Below are 21,358 nucleotides of genomic sequence, written 5' to 3' on the forward strand. Positions count from 1 at the left end.
ATTTTGACTGACTCCCAGGTTTCTGATTTAGCAAATGGTTCATGTATTTATGAGCCACGTGTCTCTTCTGCACTTCTCGGTGCCATAGTGCATGGCCTGTAAACAAAAGAAAAAAAAATCCCCTACCCTCCCATAACTGTTGGCTTCTGAATGTTGCCGTCTAAGAAGTTTTCTCTTAAGAACAGCAAAAATCAAAGTATCTGAGAGCTTTCAACAACTCCAGAGACGCTGTTGACAACATAGATGAAGGTTTGGTAATACAGCTCTCCTGCATGCAGCTACTTATTGACTTTTTAAATGTATGGTTGGGACAAGTAATGAAATGTTATGATTATTGGGGGTAGGAGGGGACATATTTGGAAGGAAAGGATTTGTTGCTAAAGTCCATTTACTCTCACCCTCTGCCTTGTCCTTGTGAAGTGGGAGGGAAAGAGGCAGCAGAATTGAAACAAACAGATGGACAGTACACATTAAGCAGTGTTTTGGATGACAGCATGAAGAAAAAAAAAAAAAAGAAAGTTCCTAGTGACAATTGCTCTTTGTTTTATCTTCATACTTTTACACCCAATGGGCCTAGGAGATCTGCACTGGATAATGCCCGACTGCAATAGACTAAACAATGATTTACCAGCCCTGTTTTATCTGCTGCTGTCCTGTGGTTGATCAGCATGGTACATTAACCCTTTCCTCTACATCTGCTGGCCTAATTTTCCCCAAGATGCAGCACTGAGACAGAAGAACAAGGTTTTTCAGAAAGAATTTCAGAATTAAATATGGTCCTAGAAGAAGCAAGAGGGATTTTGCTCTGAAGACTTTGATGGGGTAGTATGTCGCAATTGTGGTTCTACTGTATGTTTGTTCAGCAGCGGTGGGGGCTGCAGCCCTGAGAGGTGCTGTAGCTCACAGCCTGGAAGAGCAGACCAGCCCCAGTGTCAGGGAGTTTAGGCACCTCGAGGTGGCACCCGAACCAGCCAGTTTCGGACCCATGCAGGGCTTGCCTGTAATGCCAGCTTGAGAGGAGGAATAACAGCTTTACAAATCCCACCTCGCGTAGGGGTTAGCCACCCGTCTTGTTGTGGCAAAATTTGCTGTTTATCTGGGATACACAGGTCTGTCCCTGCAGAAAGGAGGATGCAGCTACTTCTCCAAGGGACAGAGTTTTTATTAAAAAAAAAAAAGGAGGGAGGTGAGTGTGGCGCCTCCTGCCCACCTGTTAGGACCATGCTGTCACCTTTGAGATGGTGATCCAGGTTCAGCACCCTCCATGTCTAGAGGTAGTTCAAAGTTTCCTCTCCCATGTACCCCACAAGCATCCTTGCTGTCAAGATCAGTGGCTTTTAGGAGCACAAGGAACAAGCCCCTCTTCTGCTGAAGCTCGGCCACTGAGCAGCAAGTAGTTCAAGGTCTACTGGGATAAAGGAAATATGAATCTGTAGCCTGCTGCTTAAGATGCCCTCCAAGGAGGGAGGATGATTCAGTTCCTGTCGCTGCACTGTGGGCCACTAAAGTGCTTTATGTGGAACAGCTCTTAATTTAAAATGGCCCTTGGCACCAGGACATGAAGTCCAAAATCCTCCCTTTCAGGAAAGCTCCCAGCCACTAGGCTGTACAGCCTGGCTCAGTTTTGCTTTCTCATTCCTGTTCCATCCTCATCTGTAATAAAAGTCCTGAGTTCAGGGTTGAGCCACCAACATTGCTGGTGATGAGGGAAGGAGAGTGAAATCCAAATTCAGCTTCCCCTGTGGGTTGGCTCAGTGGTACCAAACTTGTCATTGGCAGAGAAGATTCCTGATTTAAGTGATGTGTGACAAACAGGAGGTTTTTAGTTAGGAATGGTAACCAGCAAGTAGTTCCTGTTTGAAATATGTGTGTCAGATGCATCTTGAGGATCTTTAGGGACTTTTTATATTGCCAACAAGAAGCAACCACGTCAGGAGGTACCTGAGAGAGGCAGCCAGTGCTCAGGGGAGAGGGCAAGAAGCTGCCTGGGAAGCTGGGCTACGTGAGACATTTGTCCCAGGAGTCCTGTGGGAATCAGGGAACAAAAAAGAAATCAGAGCCGTGTTTTACTTCTCGTCGCTGCCATCTGCAATAATTTCTTCCTTTGAAGAGGGAGTCTGATGTGTAGCTGCCCGCTGGACACCTTGACATGGGTCCAATCCATTTGGGTTGACCCAGAAGGGCACCATGCATCTTCATGAGGTCCATGATGCATGCTGCAGCTGAGTAAATCATATTCTCCAAAGGAGCATACTCCAAACAGGATTTTGCCCTTTCTTCAAGCCTGCTTTCACCATGCAGAAGATTTTTGCACAGATAAAGATAACAGGGCTGCTAGGCTTATTAAATCTTTCCTTGAGCAAACTTCATTAGAGAGAATTAGATCTTAGCAGAACCCTTTAAAATCCAGACTGTTTGTAGTTGATTTGGTGAACTTGATTTGCTTGCACTTCAACAGGCTTTAAGGAGGCAAAGTCAGGGGGCACTATGTTCACATAAAGACAATCAGGATTTCACCCTGTGCTTTAAAAATGACGTGTTGGACCAGTTGCACTGCTGTGCCGTGGCTACTTCGTACCAGTCCAGAGCTACAGACCTGCTATAATAAATTCAGCTTAACTCGACAGTTAAATTGCATTTATGTTTTGTCTGAAATGGGGGAGTGATGCAGAGCAGCCAGCACGTAGCAGTGACCTGGCTTTTTACAGTAGTTGTTTGTGCTGCTGCAGCTGCACTTTAGGGCCTGATTCTCATTTGCTGACTTCACACTGGCTTGGTGAGAGAGATTCCTCATTTACACTGATAAGATTGAAGTGCCTTTATAGCTCCCATCAGATCAGGCAGTGACTTTTAAGAAAATAAACCTCTGATTTCAGACAAAGAGCTGGAGTGTAATAAAAGCTACGTGTTATCCTTCACAGGTACCTTGAATAAAGCCACAGGGACCGAAAGAGAAAGACTGGAAAGCACAGTTTCTTTTCCTTTAGTTTTATGATTTACATTTTTCTAGCCCTTTGATATTTTTTTTTTGGTCTCTAATTAAGCCATAACATTGGGTGAGATGGGTGCTTGCCTGTAGTAAATGGCCACCTGTGTCACTTAATGAACTGAGCTACTAATTATAGGTGGAGGGTCACTTCAGAGGGCTACTTTCAGTCAGGAATTTCAAGTAGCAAAATTTTACTGAAAGAAACCCCCAAAGTATTTGTTTTCTGCCCTCATTTAAAGGCAGGGATAACCAGAAGGGTTGACACCATAGAGGCAAGCCGGGCTGTAAATGGAATATTTCCTTGGTCTGCTGTTGCACATCCTTATTGACATTCCTTAATGTGGTCAACATGCTCTTTGGGAGCTGGCTTTTTGCCATAGAAAGACGACACTATAATATACAGTGATTCTGCCTGTGATTCTGTTGTTTCATCAATTTTCAGCATTTTGGGGAGAAAGATGAATTACAGTAGTTTCTTTTCTAGTATAGTATAAAGCAGGCTCTTTTGAAGACCATCTGGGTAGCTAGGTAGTACAGCCGGCTAGAAATTATTTCAGTAGTAGCAGAGTTTTGTTTTCTCTGAGGGTGCCACCTCTTCCTCAGCCATCTGTCCTTTTGTCACCATGAGAAACAATTCCTGAGCTGTGCCGTTCATGGGTCAGCACCTCAAGACCCTGAGGTGGTTTTAACAAGAGCATCGTGTAGTTAGTTGTTCATTTAAGTAAAGTGTATTTCTTCAGTGGAGCACGTTTTCTGTACTGTGACAGGTAGTGGTTATGAATTACTGTCTAAGTGGAGTTTAAACACCATTTACTTGAGTTCCTGGATAATTTAGAGACTGTCTTCTACTGCGTTCCTTCAAAGAGAGAAAGGTGTTTGAATCCCAAGGACCTCTCCTGAAGTGAGAGGGCAAATTGCTATCCTCATTTTAATTTTCTGAGTTTTAAAGGAACTGAGCAATAGCTTTTGTCTTTCTTTTTTTTTTTCTTTCTTTTTTTTTCTTCCAGAATAAGGAAGTGACATGCAAGAGAGAGAAGTGTCCCATACTCTCCAAGGACTGTGCTCTCGTAATTAAGCAGAGAGGAGCATGCTGTGAGCGTTGCAAAGGTGCGGTTCCTTTCCTCTTGTTTCCCTCTTCTAGTAAGGTCATCAGTTCACATCCGTGTTGTCAGAGATAGGACAAGTTGGGAGCTTCTCATCTGGGACTTGGCTGTCAATCAGTATGTTTCCAAAGCTGATGAAGGCGCATAAATTCACATATTCATCCTGTAATTGTTAGTTCTTGCACAACGACAGTCCTTTAGAAATACATTTTTATTGTACTTCATTGTTATGTTGTCAGTCTTTTGAGAGATATCTCCTGTTCTAACCTTATCTGTCAGAAATATTTTAAGTCAAAATCAATTTGTCTATTTTTATTTCTCCCCATAATAGAAACAAACCAACTAAATTGTATTAATTTTACTATTTCCTCTTAAAATAATAATATTGTGGACACTTTTATTAAAGCCAAAATGAGCAACAATCTGAACACTGTACATTTATTTATTGACTGACACTGTATCTTCCAGGCTCTTTAGAATGACCTAATTATCAGATCTAAAAACCTGATACATTACTTGTGCAAGCATGTATGGCATGTAACTACCGTACTTATCCGTATGAATAATGTGCAAGTAGACGAAGTTGAAAACTAGTCTTTTTTTTATATTGCTGCAGGAAGTAATATGCCCTAAAACACTAATTGTGGTGAGGGACTGCTGACACTGTCAATGAGATGGAGAATGCCAGATTTAGACAGCTTTATTTTTTCCCTCTTGTTTAATTCCCAAGTGGTGATAGAGTAGCTCTGAGAGGCAGATAGGGTAGGATACATTTTTGGGAAATGCAAGCGGTTATTGCCTTCCCAGAGGAAATACAAATGCAGGAAAACAGATTACACTGAAACTCAGAAGGAAGAGACATATGATGGATATGTGTTTTTCCTGGATGGTTGCAGAAGTGTATTAACTGCTATGCTCATGATTTGCTTCTGTAGTGCAACTTTGCAATAGGTTTGGCAAACCCCAAATCTAGGATTTGTCTAAAAGCCTGACACATAATAGAAAAGGAAATGAACTGGGGAAAAAAAATAAATTAAAGCATTACTGAAACAGTAAGAATTTTTAGTTACAAGTTTTACATAAGTGTAAGTTATTTCTTTTGTCAGATTATGTTTTGTGTCAGCTTTATAGCAAGATTCCTAAATATTGGTTTGATTAGGTTGGAGACTGATTCTGCATTTTGATAAAGGAAAACATGGTTGGTCAATTGCATCAAAATTTTGTATACACACATATGCATAAGTGCACGTATGCATACAAAATGAATCTACTCTAAAGAAGATTAATGTTTCAAAGATAAAGATACAGATATTAGTGTGTACGGGCTGTTATCATCAGACAAAAATTTTAATTCAGACTCTTTGTAAGGTATTCTGTTTATCTTGAATTGGGGTGAGTTCCTATAGAACATTATTAATAAGCTTGAGCCTGGCATCTGCAGTTTGATATGCTTTACATCTCGAACAGGAAAATTAATAGAAACTGGTCAAAAATAGAATTAGGAGGCACATGGATAATTGAAATATAAGGAAGAAGACTTATGTCTTATAAAAATGTTAGCAATTAGAATTTATTATAAGTATGTGGACAGAGAGATCCAACTGATGTTGTCTTCCAGGATTTCTAACAGGCATCCAACAAGATCCTTCACCAAAAGCTTCTGAAGAAACTAAGCAATTTGTAGAGAAACTCTTCTCATCAGTGAATAACTAACAGGTGGTGACAACTAATGGTTATTTTTCATTATGGAAAAAGGTTACCAGCAGATCCTTGCAAAGATCTCTACTTGTCAGAGTTCTCAAAAATAATCTAGAAAAGGGGTGGAGAGTGACACAAAATTTGCTACTGCAGACCTGGCCTCTCTATAGGATAGTAAAGGAGAGGAGAGCTGCCTGCTAGGAGATGCAGAAGGTTCTTGGGACACTGAACAACTGATGACAAAGTGGCAAAGGAAGTTAATGTGGATGAGAATAAATAGGTGCACTGGACAAAACAGTCCTAACTATACAAACATCATTCTGGGCTCTGAGTTGACAATTACCTATTAACAAGTGTTTCTCAGTGTCATAAAAGACACTTCTGTAGCAGGATCAGCTCAACCCTCAGTAGCTCTCAAAAAGGAAAACCAAGTTTGGGCTAGAAGGGCATTTGGTCTGATCCAAGATGCCAGTTCCTATGTGCTTAGGATGCAAGAACAGCTTTAAATTTCAGATTTTTTTTTTTTAAGGCTCTTGAGGGCTTAATTTTCAAAGTAAATGGGAAATTTCTGAATGAGTTTTTCTGCTCTTTCTAGAAGGTAAAGCTAAATATGCACCTGTATAACTATAGCAGTCCAAATGCCACAGATTGTCACCAGGTGGTTCAGGCGCCATGGAGAGGATGATGGAGCGACATCTACCCTTGGGTTTTGCAAGGATTGTCCTTCTGCTTGTTCTCCTGCCACTCTGAACGTTGCTGAAACACCTGCTCTGCTCCGTGCAAAACCCAAAATGAGTGTCCTGTGGGGAGTGTTTGGGGAACCCAGCGTGCTAATGCCAGGCTGGCTGCAGAGAACCACAGCTACTCCCTTTGGTGTCCCGGCAGCTCCCCGGCACTCCCCGCATGGAGCTCAGCTGCAGCCGGGACTTGGCCCTGCAGCATTTGTTCTCAGTTGCTATTTTGTCCGGCTGCCAGAGGGCCCGTAAGGAATGCAAGCAGGAAAAGGGAAACGGGGATTTAAAAAACTTTTTTTTTTTTTTTTTTTTACTGGTTGCATTTCATCTAAACCTAAACAAAACATTATGAAGAAAAGACATCAGAACCTGATGGCTTTTTTCTTGGATTCATTCCCAAAGTGTAGAAAAGCTTAATCAGGCCTTACGGGCTATTGCCAGCTCTCTTTGACAGCTTCATGTCTTCCTGCCTTGTGAAGAAATGAATGAATGAATGGCTGCTGTCATTTAAGCACAGCATCAGGAGGATAACATCAAGACCAAAGGGTTTATTTCAGGAATTGGCCTGTGTAGGAAGGAAACCACCACTCATGAGTCATTTGTGACATTGCTGCCAGGATATTTTACTCTGTTATGAGAAGTGCATGAGGACTGGGTATGTAGGCCCAGCATCTCTGAGAGCAAAGTAGTAGTCTGAAAGGAAGAAATACTATATTCCTGCAACAGTGCATCCAGCTGAACTCCTGTGTGTAGAGCTTGTCATCCACGAGAAACTGAATTGTTGGCAGATAATTTTTCCTGCAAGTGGTTGTGTGCTGAGCATAATTCCCTTGCTTCCATTTGGGTATTTGCATGCTATTTAGATAATTTCTAGCACTTTCTTCCTTTTTCCTCATAAACAAAAAAGTAAGAAACAGCAGCAAGTATAGCTTTTGCAATCAGAAAATTAATTGTGGTGGAAACAACATGTTATCCCTAAGATATTGAGAGATTTGGCTTTACTTAAGATTTTAATCCTCCAGGCTAACAATGTGTTTTAACACTGTTCTTGACTTCAGGTTCATAGGTCCTCAGACAGTAAAGTTGGTGAGGCAAGGCTCTCTTTTACTGTGTGTTTGTGCAAAATCTGGAACAGAGAAATGTAGGCCCATGATTATGGCTCCTCGCTACAAAGAGAATGCAAGCAACTGAGTATACTAGTGAAAACTTTCAGTGAGATTATTCTTTTAAGAAACACTTACTGTAGTTCATAAAACATACTATATACCTCTAACATACTATTAATTTTGAAAATATTAAAAAATTAATCCCTCTTGTTACTTTAGCATGGGATAAATAGGCCACTTTTCATCTCTCATTTTATTTAATATGTTTAATGAAAACATGTGAGATCACTGAGATTATGGAAATAGAGTTGGCAGCATTTTCTTACTTAGTTGGATGGAGACCTGTCACTTGGATATAGAGCTCTCTATACCTCTAATAAGTTATTTGCTCTCTGAAGAAATGGTATTACTGTCTTAGGCCTGCATAAGTTTGCATTTCTAAAATTGTGTAGCATATTCTACTCTTTTATCCTAAGAATTTGAATCTTCCACGGGCGTGCAAGCATAAAACTGGTGGGTATTTGTTAAAAAAATACGACTTGTTGTTCTGAAGTTTCTTTCACTTTCTGTGTGCAAATTTGCTCTTTCTGCCTTTGTTAACTTTTGAGAGTTACTGTAGGGTTTGTTTTTTTAAAATTATTATTATTAATTAATGATCTTAGAGGTTCACACACATGCTGTGCGCCATTGATCTGGAGTCTACCAGAGAATGGAATCACAGCTCAGGCAATAGCAGCGCTAGTTCCCCTGAATATTGAATATCCAAAGCTGTCCCAGTTAATTGTGTATTTCTTGGAAAGGATATCAAATGTTATGGTTGAGGATTGCAGCCAATTTCAACTATTAGAGCTGGCTTGCAAAGGAAGTTAGAGGGAGGTTATGAGTTTATCAGTGTTCTGGCTACTCTACTAACACCCTGCAGGAGCCATGCATACATTTGGCACTTTGTTTGCCTGTGGACACCCCTAGCATGAGATATCTGATACCAGTTTGGTGCCCTGCTGTAAAAGAGAGGGGCAGGAGGTCTTTGTGTGGGGCCCTGGTGGGGCACTATAACTTGCAGCCCACCCTCGCATGTCCCGAGGCAAGATTTCAGAGACCAGAGTGCAGCCCAGTACATGGACGGAGGCGTAATGGGCTGGGAAGATAATAGCATCTTTTCTTACTGAAATATTTTTCACTCTCATCTGAATAATCTAGTCCTGGTATCTGAGAGAGACTGGTTATGGAGAGATTGTTTGGGGACATAATCAAGTTTAACTTTTCTTTCAGCTTTCTCACTGCCTCTCAGTCTCTTGGTACTGTGCTCTGCCTCAGTTTCTTGAGGATGGAGGTACAGGTTCATCTCAATGTTCGTTCAGTTTCTAGCTTTGTATTTTAAGTAGAGGATGGGATTTTGAAGCAGTCACATATAGCCACTAAGGACAGTATCATGCAGTATCATCATGGTGTCAGCTTTGGTTACTTCAGTATGGCTAAGAAAAGGTCTTTATCTCTCTACCGCTTCTTTTGAGTTAACTCTTTTTACAAAAGTCTTAGCACATACATTTCATATCCCTTGAATATCTGATATATATTATAGGATTCAGTAGTACTTCAAATTTCAGATTTTCTTGATACCTTGATTACTATAATTCTTCATTTAGTTCATGAACTTTTACGAACTGTCTTGTCATAAATACTTTTGCTGTCAAACATCAGCTACCCCACCTTTTACAATCAGAGAGAAGCTTTTCAGGACTTTTGTACTAGAAAATGGCACAAAACTGCTGTGGCCATACACAGATGCTCTTGTACCTTGTGTGTGGGCATTGTGTCCAGTGCAGCAAAGCAAAAAGAAATTCAAGATCAGGGTGGCGGCTTTACACAACATTTATGCGTTTATCTGGAACAACACGGTAAACATTTTAATACAGTTATCACTGGAATAAGAATTTCCAATACCGTTTGAGTTTGAAGCTGTAAGTTGTACTGATCATGAATTATTTTGCTGGAATGAGGCAAACAGGTATAAATGGCAAATAATTGTTTCACCAAGCAGCATTATTGATGATGCTCCTCATAGCCATGAGAGGTCACAGTTCTCCAGTTGCCAAGCTTGGCAAGCACATCAAGTATCAGCTCAGGAATCAACAGCAGCTCTAACTAAGTGGCATTTTGGATCATGAGGTTCTTATGGATCCTACAGAGTGACTTTCACTCCCTAAATATATTGATGAAACACAAGATGTTTGGAAAGGTGAAACCGAGTTCTAGCAGGGTGCAGTGGGCAAAAGCAAAGCACAGGGAGGACTTGATGTTTTTATTTCTGCCACTATTTGCTCAGCAGTTGTGAGCTGCATTGCATCACATGCCTGTGAATCGCACAGTCCCGCACTGCTCAACCCCATGGCTACTTTGCTCTGCTCTGTCGTATGCCCTTTTTATGGCCTGTGCGCTCTGCATCCCTTGGGCATTTTAATTGCAATGGCTCAGCTGCAAACACATTTGATTGCACTCGGTTACGGAGGAAAGGGTTGGATTTTCACTGTTTAGAATTAGACAATAAGCTTGGGAGATTTTGTTTATATTTTCATGCTTCTGTGTTGACAAATGAAGACCAGGGTTACCGAATAGGAAGTTCAGTTTTCTGGTAGCTGTCAATGGCTTTACCGTCATCAAGAGGTGAAAATATATTTTCTAATAGGTGTATGTGTGTGGTTCATGATTCTCTTATTTTGGTCAACAGATTTCATGCCAGGGTTATACTGCAGAATGTGCAAGTTATTGTTGGGGTTTTTTTTGTTTGGTGCTGTGGTGGGACTTTTTTTTTTTTTTTTTTTTTTGACTAGAACTGGTATTTAGTGTTAGCATGCCCGGATACCTCCCTGAGGATTAATTTGTCAAACACTAAATAAAACATGTCTTCTGGCTGTTTTCTTTTTCCTAATGTTTATTTTCCATGCCAATAGAGAGGTTACTTTTTTTAAAAAAAAAAAAAAAAAGTGGAGGGAAAGCAAGAAAAAGACTTAATAAGAGAAGAAAGACGCTGAAGAAATGAGGGATGAGGAGCCAGTCTATTGTTCACCAATTTATCACTTTCTCTTGGGAGAATAAGGAAATGACTTGTCTATAAAATTCTCATTAGCCTAAAATAAGCAAAAGTCTCTTCTGGAATCTTATTAGGCAATGTCAAATTGAGTAATAAAGGCTTGTTTTTAATGAACTCCTGAGGACCCTGGCTGAGCTTTAGCACTACTAAACTGTCTCATACAGTCAGTTTCTCTATCTTCATGATACTGCTGTGTGCTGGGGTGTCTGGGGAAAAAAAACCCACCAAAGGTCATTTAACAATGTTACTGCATTTGGAAAGACAAATGGCTTCCTGATTGTCAACTTGTCCACATGCCAGTAACAAAATCTGCTATACTTTGCTTCTTTTGTTGTTCCAGTCCAATTCCATTTGAGGATGCTTGTTTTGGAATTAATTTGATCTCTTTCAAACCAAGTCAGCCAAAGATTGGTTTATTATGTTTAAAACTAAGGTGCTCAAGTAAGGCATGCACAACATTGAAAAAAAAATTAGCTACATTAGTAAATTAGAAGTGACTTAACTATTATATCATCATTTTTTTGTGTGCAGGAATGTGTCAAGTCTAGAGGATCATTTTGCCTTTATGAGGGAACTGGAAGGTAATCAGCAGTTTCCATTGCATATACAACAATTGACCAACTTCAAAGTATACAGTGGTTTGGTGTGATTCAGATAAGCAACTTTCAGCTTGCATATTTATCCAGGACTTATCTGAACTATTTGGGTTGAAGTAGGTAGTAGGAACAAAACCTACAACTAACCAAAAGTTAATATTTTACATTAATAAAACACCAGCTATTCTTAAAGAAAGAAGCAGGAAAGACTGAAAAAAAATAGGACATACTCCTTGACTGATACACATCACCTTAGCTCTATTAAAATTGATGTAGACTACTGATATTGAACTTCCTTCTGTATGTCGAAACCTAAAGTTTTTCCTTATGGGGTATATGTCACGGAATCTAATTTACCTGTTGATGTCAAATCTGTTACTTTTCATGTACCGCTTAGAATATTCCCAGGCTTTTCGTGTTCACCTCTTGAAAACCTCCTCTGTGCAGCCCTTTCTTTTAAAGTTTTGTTTAAATTATGTATTCAGGCAGAAGAGAGGACGGCATTTCAGTGATTGTGCTAAGCTCTGATCTTTCTTGATTTATTCTTCTGTTCTCCCTTTCAAATGGCAGATGGAGACAGCAAGTTAATGTAATAATATTTCCAAAGGGAATTAAAATGGCTGTTAGGAAGTTGAAGTATGTTCCACTACACTTGGTCGTAGAAATTGGCATCAGGGACTTTGCTGATATTTTTGGACATGAGATATTCAGTGACCACTACTTTCCAAGCCAAGTATGATGAACCTTTCACCATGGCTGAGCTAGAATGGCTCAACTGAGTTCATGCATGGAAACAGGTGGGTTTCAACTCAGCTGAATTTAGCTGAGGCCCATAAACTTCCATTCTATGAATAGGTGGGCTAGGAAATTCTGCGTATATGTTTGCAAGTGTCAGCTGAGAGATTTGTACATTGAAAGTGAGGTTCAGAAAAAACTAGCTGGTATGTGGGCTTGCTTTCTTTTTCCTTTTGAAGAGTGAGTGGAGTGCGTAACTCTGAGGTGTACAAAGGGCGGAGTGCCAGGGCACATCTCTGGTCAGGGACAGGTTAAAATCTTACCCGGAGATTATAAAACATTTCCTTTCTTGCTCTGTCTTCAGTTTGCCTGACCCTCAGGCAGCTCTCACCAAGCCTGCCTGTGTTACTGGCTGACTCTCCCTTACCTGTGTGTGTTTTCTTCAACTGAGCATCTGCTGAAATCCAGCTCCCACCGTGCCTCACGCTGGTGCTCACATGAGGCTGCTCCGACTCCCTTATTCAACCTGCTGGCCTGTGCCAAAGCTCGGGAGTGGTCTTGGTATCTCCAGTGCTTCTGCAGACTTCTCCATCCTGGTCTCCATTTCTAGATTTTGCCTTTGCTGCCTACAAGCTCTCCCTGCCAGAGCTACTTCTGGTGTACCATGCCCTGGTGCTGCCAGCACCACGTATCAGTGACAGAAGTGGCTTGTGAGCAGGTGGAGTTTGGCTTCCCCCTTGCTGCTTTCCATAGGGAAAACAGCTGGCACAGTGAGGCAGACGATTTTGTAGCATAGGTTGGATATGTACTTCAAGCAAGAGCAGTGTGACTGCACAGATATACCACCTTCCTGCTTCTCAACCAGACTAATCCTTGAACTGAAAATTTCAGTTTAATATGCACATCTGTACATGCAGATTAGCCCAGGGTCCTTAGCTTTCTTACAGAGAGAACACTTCAAATTAAAGAGCATAAGTGGTGAGCAAATATGCAAGGCATTTTGCAGTCAGTAGTACTTTCCAACCTGGCCCTTGATTCTACACAATGCTGAAGACACCAGACCCATCCAGTAATAAACATGCAAAGGTATTTAACAACACAGCTTGCTCCATCGTGAGTGTCAAGCACATGTGTAAACTCTTTCTCAAACTGGGACCAATATGGCCTGGGTTTCTGCAACCTGAGACCACCAAAATGCATTGAACAGGCTCTGCTATTTGTCAGAATTTGCAGTGGGCGCTAAGTGAGATTGTGCTACAAAGTCAGCTAGGTGTTTTTCAGAATGCGACTTCAAAATGCTTAAGAGGAGTATAGGGCTTCATGTTCCTCTTTTGACATGTTGCCTTGCATGTATAAGAGCTCACACAGAACTTTATTCATATACTGAGACTCTGAACATTTTTTTTTATTATTCAAGAAAGCTTCATAGAGACTTTTCATCTGAATCTCATTTTTCTAAAGTAGCAAACTTTTTACCTTTCAATATTTATCAAAGATTAAATTATCACAGCCAGGTCTTAGACTACTGATCAACTCTTTTAAAAACTTACCTATTTCAACTTAGGTGAGTGAAATGGCCACAGCATCTGCAGATTTATCCGATGTTGCTCTGTACTGAGCCTGGAAAAATGTCTGAGTACTGCAAATCCTGAAGTACAAGTCTTCTGTTGTTTAAGATCTTAACTGGAGGCAGTTAACACATTTGGAAACGATCTCTGTATGTCAGGTTTCCTTTAAATTTGGGGTTGAATGCAAAATGATTTTGTGAGTATTTTAAGTTCAGTTAAGGCAGTTTAAGGCAGTTCAGAGCTGTGACCCTCAAGTTTTCTTATACAGTGGGCTCAAAGATTTACTGGTGTAGGGCTGATAACTTACCTTTATTTTCAGAAGGGCATAAAATGTAGCCCAAAGCAGTTTGGGACAATGCACACTACACAGCATAGAATGACTTAGAATAGCTGCTGAGGTAGGTTGTAGAAAGAGAATGGTGCCGTGGCCGTCATTTGACTGATTGTAGTTTTGTGCTTGGTGACTCTATACTGTGTTTCAAAGCCTCTGGCAAGTCTCCTGTTGGTTTCATGGGCTCTTTGATCATGTTCATTTTGAATAAAATAGACTGGAGAAAAACCCCTTAGAGCAGTATATGGAAAAAAGGGCATTTTTCCTGCAGAAAATGGGATACTTCTGTTTGGTTTGTGTTTTTTTTTTTTTGGTTCATTTGTTTGTTTTTTTCAGAAACATTTCACATCTTCGAAGCATTAATTTTTAATTGAAATAATTCTGTGTTAATAAACGAACTCTTTTAAAACAAATATTTTATTTGCAATTAGTATATCTTTTCAAGTTTGCTTTTCTGGTGAGCTGTTTTATTATTTTCTTTGTTATCCTTTTTTGTTTTTCCTTTTGCAAAGTACCAGAAAACAATGGAACAGTGGAAACGGAAACTAGCAGGATCATGTAATCATAAATATGAAAATTAATGTTTTCATTTTTTTTCCAAACAGCTCAATGAAGCTTCATTTTGCACAAAAAATGCATGCTGATCCTGTGCATGGGCAAACCAACCTATTTGCTGTTAACAATGTTGTCATATAACACACAAAGACATAAAAAGCGAAACCCTGTGGGACTCCAAAATGTCCCCACTGAGAGATTCACCACCCACACAGAAGGGCCTCATGGCTTTTAGTTTATGTGGATGTTAAGCCCTTCTGTTACAAAGGTGAAAATGTGTAAAGGAGGAGTAGCCCTGCTGATGTCAGAGCATCTGTGATCTGTGCTGGCTGAAGAGCTCTCCCGAGGGTTTTGGTTAATGGATGAGGATAGCACGGCCAGGCTGGATGATGAGTGTTTCCAGCTCTTCTCTTACCTTCTCTCCTCCCTCTCCCCCTTCCAGTGCATGGGTGGCTGAGCAGCTCCTGAATGGACAGCAAAATAGCCACCAACCTCCATTTTTAGGTAAATTGTCACAGATTTTGGTTGGTCTTGAATGGCTGTAGTTTGTAAAGAGCTTGGCCAGTCATGGACCAGGAGAAGACATGTGGGAGGTGTTGCTGTCAGCCCTGCCAGGGCATGATCCGTCTCATCAGTCCCAACTCCCAGCTCTACCTCTTCTGTCAACCCAGGGGACAGGATGGGGCACATTGAGGACAGTGCTTTGTGATCATCAGAAGCTTCCCACGGGATCCTTGTGTTCAGCCAGACTGACGCTTCTGTCTCTCCTAGATTGCAGTTTCGGAGGAAATACGTACAACAGCTCTATGAAATGGCACCTCCCTAGCAATCCCTGTGTTACATACCAGTGCCAGGTAAGGATATCATCAGCGTCATGCTAATTGAGTTGCAGGCTTTTCCCATGAAATTCTGAGCCATTCTTTATCCAATCCAAATAAGCTGAAATATTTTATACCCAAAGCACAATATGGACTTTGCATTTAAAGTCATTTAAATCCACTCAGATATGGCCAGCTATAACCAAACATTCAGAAGGACAGGTTTTATGTGACCTAAGTACCGCGATACCCAAACATTACTGAAGGAGAGGTATGCAGCTGTGCCATTTCCTGCTGTTTTGACCTTGAAATAAATACCCCCTCCCCCCCTTTTTTTTTGTAGCGTGCTAAACCTTTTGTGAAATACAAATTATTATTTTAGTAATTGCACACTTTCATGTGTGTGTGTCCATGGGTTTTACCTGGGGTGTTCTTTAATAGAAACACACAATCAAATCTTTTCCTGAGCTTCTGTGCTGTTGACACAGTGGTATTTTGGGTAGCTTGCCTATCCGTAACCTTAACATTTACAGGATTGCCAGTTTTTAAGCACAAAACAAGTAATTGTGTAGTTTTATTTCTGTCTGTGAACAGATCTGCAGTTTTTGCTGATAATTTGATCCAGTTTTAATAATAGCAGCTACTAAGAATCGCAACTGTTGGAAAGAGGAGACATGAATGAGTATGAAGAGCTTCTACAAATAAGAAAAAGACCCTTCAAGATTTTTCTCTTTTTCTGTGATACTTCTGCTCTACAAACCCCACCCATGTTTTAAAAGACAAATGTACTAAGAAGAATGATGTTTGAGCAGAATTATTCTGTATCCTTGCGCCTAATGAAAAGATACAGCTTGAAATAGGTAGTCTGGTCACTACTAGCTACATTAAATGAGCAATCCTTTATTGCCTGTTTTAGTGCCCAAATGCAAACCCAGGTGATCCTGTTTACTCTAGACTCATACATTTAAAAAATAAGTTTCCCTTGCCTCCAAATGCAAAGCTGCCGGTGGAAAAAAAAAAAAACCAACGACAACATAGCAGCCTTTTGTGCACAGATCCTCACACCCAGATTTGTTCAGGAGGACTCTTGACTTCTCGAACAAGAAGTACAGGAAATGTTAATTTACTAATACTTATCAGGCAAAGCATCAAAGATAAGTGTCGCCCCTCTACAGAACAAGATGCTTTTATCTGCTTTCTAAGTCCTTTTTTCTTCCGAGGGGAGAGGGATGAGAATGCCTTGCGTCTGACCTGTTTTCACCAGAACTGCATGGAGATTACTGAGGTTAAGGATTCCTGATAAAGCAGGATTCCTTTTCCTAAGAAGGTGCTTGGTTTCTTACCTGATGCATTTGAAGGCAAATCCTGGGTCTGGAGTCAGGGAGACTCAAGTGGATCTTTTGACTGTGAATTAATCTGAATCCTAATGCCAGGCAGCAGGTACAGAAAGAAAAGAGCTTTTGAAATCCAGTGCTCCACAGCATGTGCTGTGCTTTAATCGTACCACTAGTAATTGTGGATTTTTGCTTGTTAAAGCAGTCACAGCACTAACAACGAACATGTCTGGTCTGCTTCTTTTTCAGGAAGGAGTGATAGTAGAGTCGGAGGTACAGTGTGTTGTTCACTGCAAAAACCCTTCCAAACTCATGGGAACATGTTGTCCTGTGTGTCCAGGTGAGATTTAATGGGAAGATGCTGTTCCACGAGTGCAACTGTATTTCTAATAATAACCATCGTTACCTGGGAGGCTGCCTCTAACTTCTTCATTATACTTTACAAGTTCTTAAAATGTGGACCAGTGGCCTGAAGTGCACTAAACAGCACAAGAAGAGCATGCTTAATACTTTTTGGTAGAAGACATGCAGACTAGGGGATGTATAGGCAATATCCACATATGTATTTTCATCATTTTTCAGAGGGTTTGTTATCTGGGTTTGCCTGGCTGATGACTGGGTTTTTGTTAGAAGGGGAAAGAGCAATCCTAAAAAAGGACACTCCCTTTTTGAAGGGGAGTGGGAATGGGTTCCCTTTGTGAAGCACAGTGGCAAATTAACATGGATTTATAGGCTAATTTGATTTTAACAGAAGTTTTGTAGGTAAGCACTGCTCCAGTTATGATATAATGGGTTTATTATATTCTAATTTGTTAAAACTTCTGCCAACATCTAATATAAACTCATGGAGTAAGTATGAATAGTAAAAAGCAAACAACTTAGAAAAGTGTTTCAAAGCCACTTTTAATGGATGACTCGACTTTGCCTTAACTTTGCTGGTGCAAATTTATCTGCCATGGAAGGATGCTTTCTTCCCCCCCAAAATATATTTTGGGTTCTTGAGGCCTTTTTAAAGGTTTCTGAAGTGATTTGTGTCAGGTAGGATGGTACGATTTACTTTTCATTTTATCCTGTGGTGGGGTATACTATAGCAAAAAAGCAGTATGCTATCCTGAGCTAAACTTATTCAAATGCTGTTTCCAGGTTGTATATTTGAAGGGAGGCATTACAATGAAGGAGAAGAATTTAGGCCTGAAGGAAATAAATGTACCAAGTGTTCTTGTATTGTAAGTATTTGCCTTTTGGCATCGTATCTCCCTGTATGAACTTCAAAAGGCACGTTATTATTGCCAGAACAAAGCAAAAAATATAAGGCATTCAACACTATTATGCATTCTTCTCTTGGAGCTCAGGTTTCTATTGAAGATTTTACTGCACTAATACATTATATCACTCATATTCTGAGTTTATAATCCTTTTGTCAGCCTTACACTGTACACAGAGCAGGATATTTGGGAGAGGGTTGATGTGTTAAGTTTGTGATGCTTTTTTTGTGATGTGATCATGCAGGAGGAGACAGGAAAAGCTTTTTGGATTTCATCTATTGATCAACATTTATTAGATGTTTCCTTAAACGGATCTTGCACAAGAATTCCTTTCAGCTGTATGCGGCAAGTGCCTTTGCTCTGAATTGCTGAGTGAAAGGATGAGGGTAGCCTCCTTAGGCTGTTCCAGGTGGATTTTGGCTTGATGCTTAATGAAAAGGTCATATCCTGGATTTTATCCTTGACTAGAAACAATATAGAGAGGAAGTAATAACTGCATCCTTTGGGTGATGAGCACAGGCTCCTCTTTCACTTCCATTAAGTTAAAAGATAATGCTGTGTGAGTTGGGGCAGATAACTTTGACTTCATTGGTGCGATCTGTGAGACCAGTAAAATGCAAAGTTCAAATCACTGCTTTTGTTTCAATTGATGGGTTGATTATCAGCGAAAAGTGCAAGGTGTTGGAACTTCACATTTCAGGAGAAAGCTGAGAGTTTTGTCAGTACTAGACGCAGCTCTCCTTTGTAATGAAAATAAAATTTAAAAGGGAGGAGAGAATGATAGAATGTAAAAAATAATGTGTATTTATACATAGGCACACACATATTTAATGAACCTGCTGCAGAGAACTCTGTTCTGTTGTTGTGGGATTGTTGTGGGGAAAAAAATCCTGGTAATCTGCAAAATTGATTTACACTAAATTGTCACTTGTCCTGTGGAGAATTAGGCTGCTCAGGTCATTTTGTTTGGGTTTTCTTTAAGTTTTAATCCTGTAATAATGAAAATATACTGTCACACATGTCACAGTGATATATATGTATGACCTGGGCTTCTGCTCTGCTGAATGCCTCCTGTCCCAGGCTCCTTCTTTAGCCGATGGGTCCCCTTTCCACTTCAGCTTCAGCTGTAAAGCAGTAGCTTCACACTCTGGCTTTTCTCAGTCATGTTCCTCAGGGAAAGGCAGGTCTGAATGGTTGAGAAATCTGTGGAGACGTGCTTAAGTCTTTTCAGCCTGTACTTTGCTTGTTTCTAAGTACTGTACAGATAGTGCCTTTCACCTGCTTGTTGGTATGCCAATATCTCCTTCATCAACTTTCCTTTGTTCCCTAAATATCAAAAGCAACTTCGCCAAGAAGAGCATGGGAGGTTGGAGATATTTGGGAAGAGTAATATAAAGAAATATAGGAATATAGGGTCAGGCCTGTCAGGCTTTCCTTAACAGTTACCAGTCTCAGCTACGTTAGAGAAGGAAATGCATCAGCTACTGATAGCAAGACATTTAAAGCCTCAAATAAGAGGCTTAATGATCCCTTCTGAGAAAAATGATATAACGGTTTTGGATGTTAACGGCATCTGTATAAAATGTTCAGCTCTAATTCTGAGTCTTACTGTCAGCAAAATAAATGCCATCTATGTGTAAGACACACCTGACCTCTCTTCCTTCTCTCTGCAATGCCTTTTTTGCTCTCTTGCCTGTTTCCTTCAGAATTTGGCTCCATGCTAATTCCCACATAATTTAAATTCAAAGCAAATAATGAGGGCATCCTCATGGCTGTGACAGCGGTTTGCTGAGTGCTTTACATCCATTCCCTTTTGGGGAGGGGTCCCTAGTAAGTCTCTTAGCTAAGAGGTTGGTGGATGTCTTATTTAAAGATACCTATCCAGTCATGCGATGTGGCGGGAAGAAGCTTGTGTGTGATTGTGTGATGTTCTGTAACTTGTGCAGGCTTTAACAGATGAAAGGCAGCTCCTAACCCCAAACTAGATTTTGTAAGATTTGTAAGATTGTAAGATTTCAGATTGTAGCTATTTAGTGAGTTGTTTACGGACACGCGGCAGAACAGGTGGCACAAATTATTGCCAAGGTATTTTTGGGTTGCGGTGTAAGGATTCAAGCCACTCTCACTTCAGGGTGAATTCTGCATTTTACTTGGGAGCAAGCTTTTCTAACAGTGGATTATTCTGGACTCCATAGGTCGTCAGTATCCTTGGAATTGCTCAGACTGGAACTGCAGGCAGCGTTAAACAGGAGCAAAGTAGAGAGATGGATGTGGTTTGTTTTTCTGAAGAGATGTAAGGTTGTCCTACACTCACTTAATGTATTAAAATGAGGAATTAAAAAAGGAATTTTACCATTGCAAAATGATGCACTCAAAAGCCATCACACATCAGCAGGCCTGGACTGTGGGACCCAGTCTTTGGAAAGCTCTTTGGTAGTTCAAGTTTGTGGTATTTTCAGCTCAAAGTGTTGCCTAATAGATACTATTGGGCCCCTAAAGGATGTTAAACAGTTGTTATGATGTTTTGTTGTGTAGGTCACTGAAACAGCCCATTAGCTAATAACTTTTGGGCTGCTACTGAGCCAGGCCAGGCTGGCGGCAGCGAGGCGGACATGAAAGTCCCTGTATTCCATTACCGTTCTCCTGAGCGAGCCACTCCTTGGGGTGACTAAGATTTCTAGCTGAAAATGAAAATGTATCACCTCTCACTCAATGCATATTGCCTGTCAGGAGCGAACGAGCTGGCTTTTTATGACTCCGTTTCTCTGGGGAGAGGCATTTGTGTAAGAAAGGTGAACGGTATAATAGGGATCTCCTCGCACCCCGGCTGAAACCCAGCTGTCTCACAATAATTCATCTGTCTGGCCTGTTCCTGCTTTTTGTGATAGGCCAGCAGCCTGTTCTAGAGAAACCTTGGATATTTTCCCTACCTTAAGCACCTACTTAAATGAAGGACTGGCTGCTTTAATCAAGTGTTATTTCTCAGATACTACTTTTATGAGGTCGAGAGTCTGTTTCTGCTTGCACAGTGAGAGCACTTGGCTTACATGTTTCCTTTCCTACAGCCTGCATTAAAATACTCAGACTGTGATTATCTTAAATGTTTTCATTTTCTCTTTTGATGTAGCACGTTTGGAAAAAAAAAAAAAAAAAGTAGTGGAGGGGGAAGGAGAGAAAGCCAGGGAGGGAGGAGAGGTGGTTTGGCAGGAAAGTGACCTTGCATGAGAGCAGTAACCATGGAGAAGCTTATCTTTAAATGGTAGTATCCAAACTCATAACTACCCCCTTTTGACTCACATCGCTGTTACCCAGACCATGGGCGCTGTGTGTTTTGGCATGCGAGGCATGTGGCGGTACGAGGTACCACCATGCTGAGAGCACGCAGCACTATGGAGACGCCCGAGCCCAGGACCTGTTTTCCTCCACACCCCCATG

The 21,358-nt window shown here is 40.7% G+C and overlaps 1 protein-coding gene across 1 annotated transcript in view; it reads left to right on the forward strand.

Moving 5' to 3' along the window:
* Positions 1-21,358, forward strand: part of BMPER (BMP binding endothelial regulator) — a 147,039-nt gene that overhangs the window by 20,527 nt on the left and 105,154 nt on the right. Inside the window, exons 3-6 of the mRNA XM_065629282.1 lie at positions 3,997-4,096; positions 15,278-15,360; positions 16,908-16,998; positions 17,802-17,884. Coding sequence (XP_065485354.1) covers positions 3,997-4,096; positions 15,278-15,360; positions 16,908-16,998; positions 17,802-17,884 — 357 coding nt within the window. The remainder of the gene's footprint in view (positions 1-3,996; positions 4,097-15,277; positions 15,361-16,907; positions 16,999-17,801; positions 17,885-21,358) is intronic.

This window comes from Caloenas nicobarica, chromosome 2, assembly GCF_036013445.1.
Source record: "Caloenas nicobarica isolate bCalNic1 chromosome 2, bCalNic1.hap1, whole genome shotgun sequence".
Lineage (NCBI taxonomy): Eukaryota > Metazoa > Chordata > Aves > Columbiformes > Columbidae > Caloenas > Caloenas nicobarica.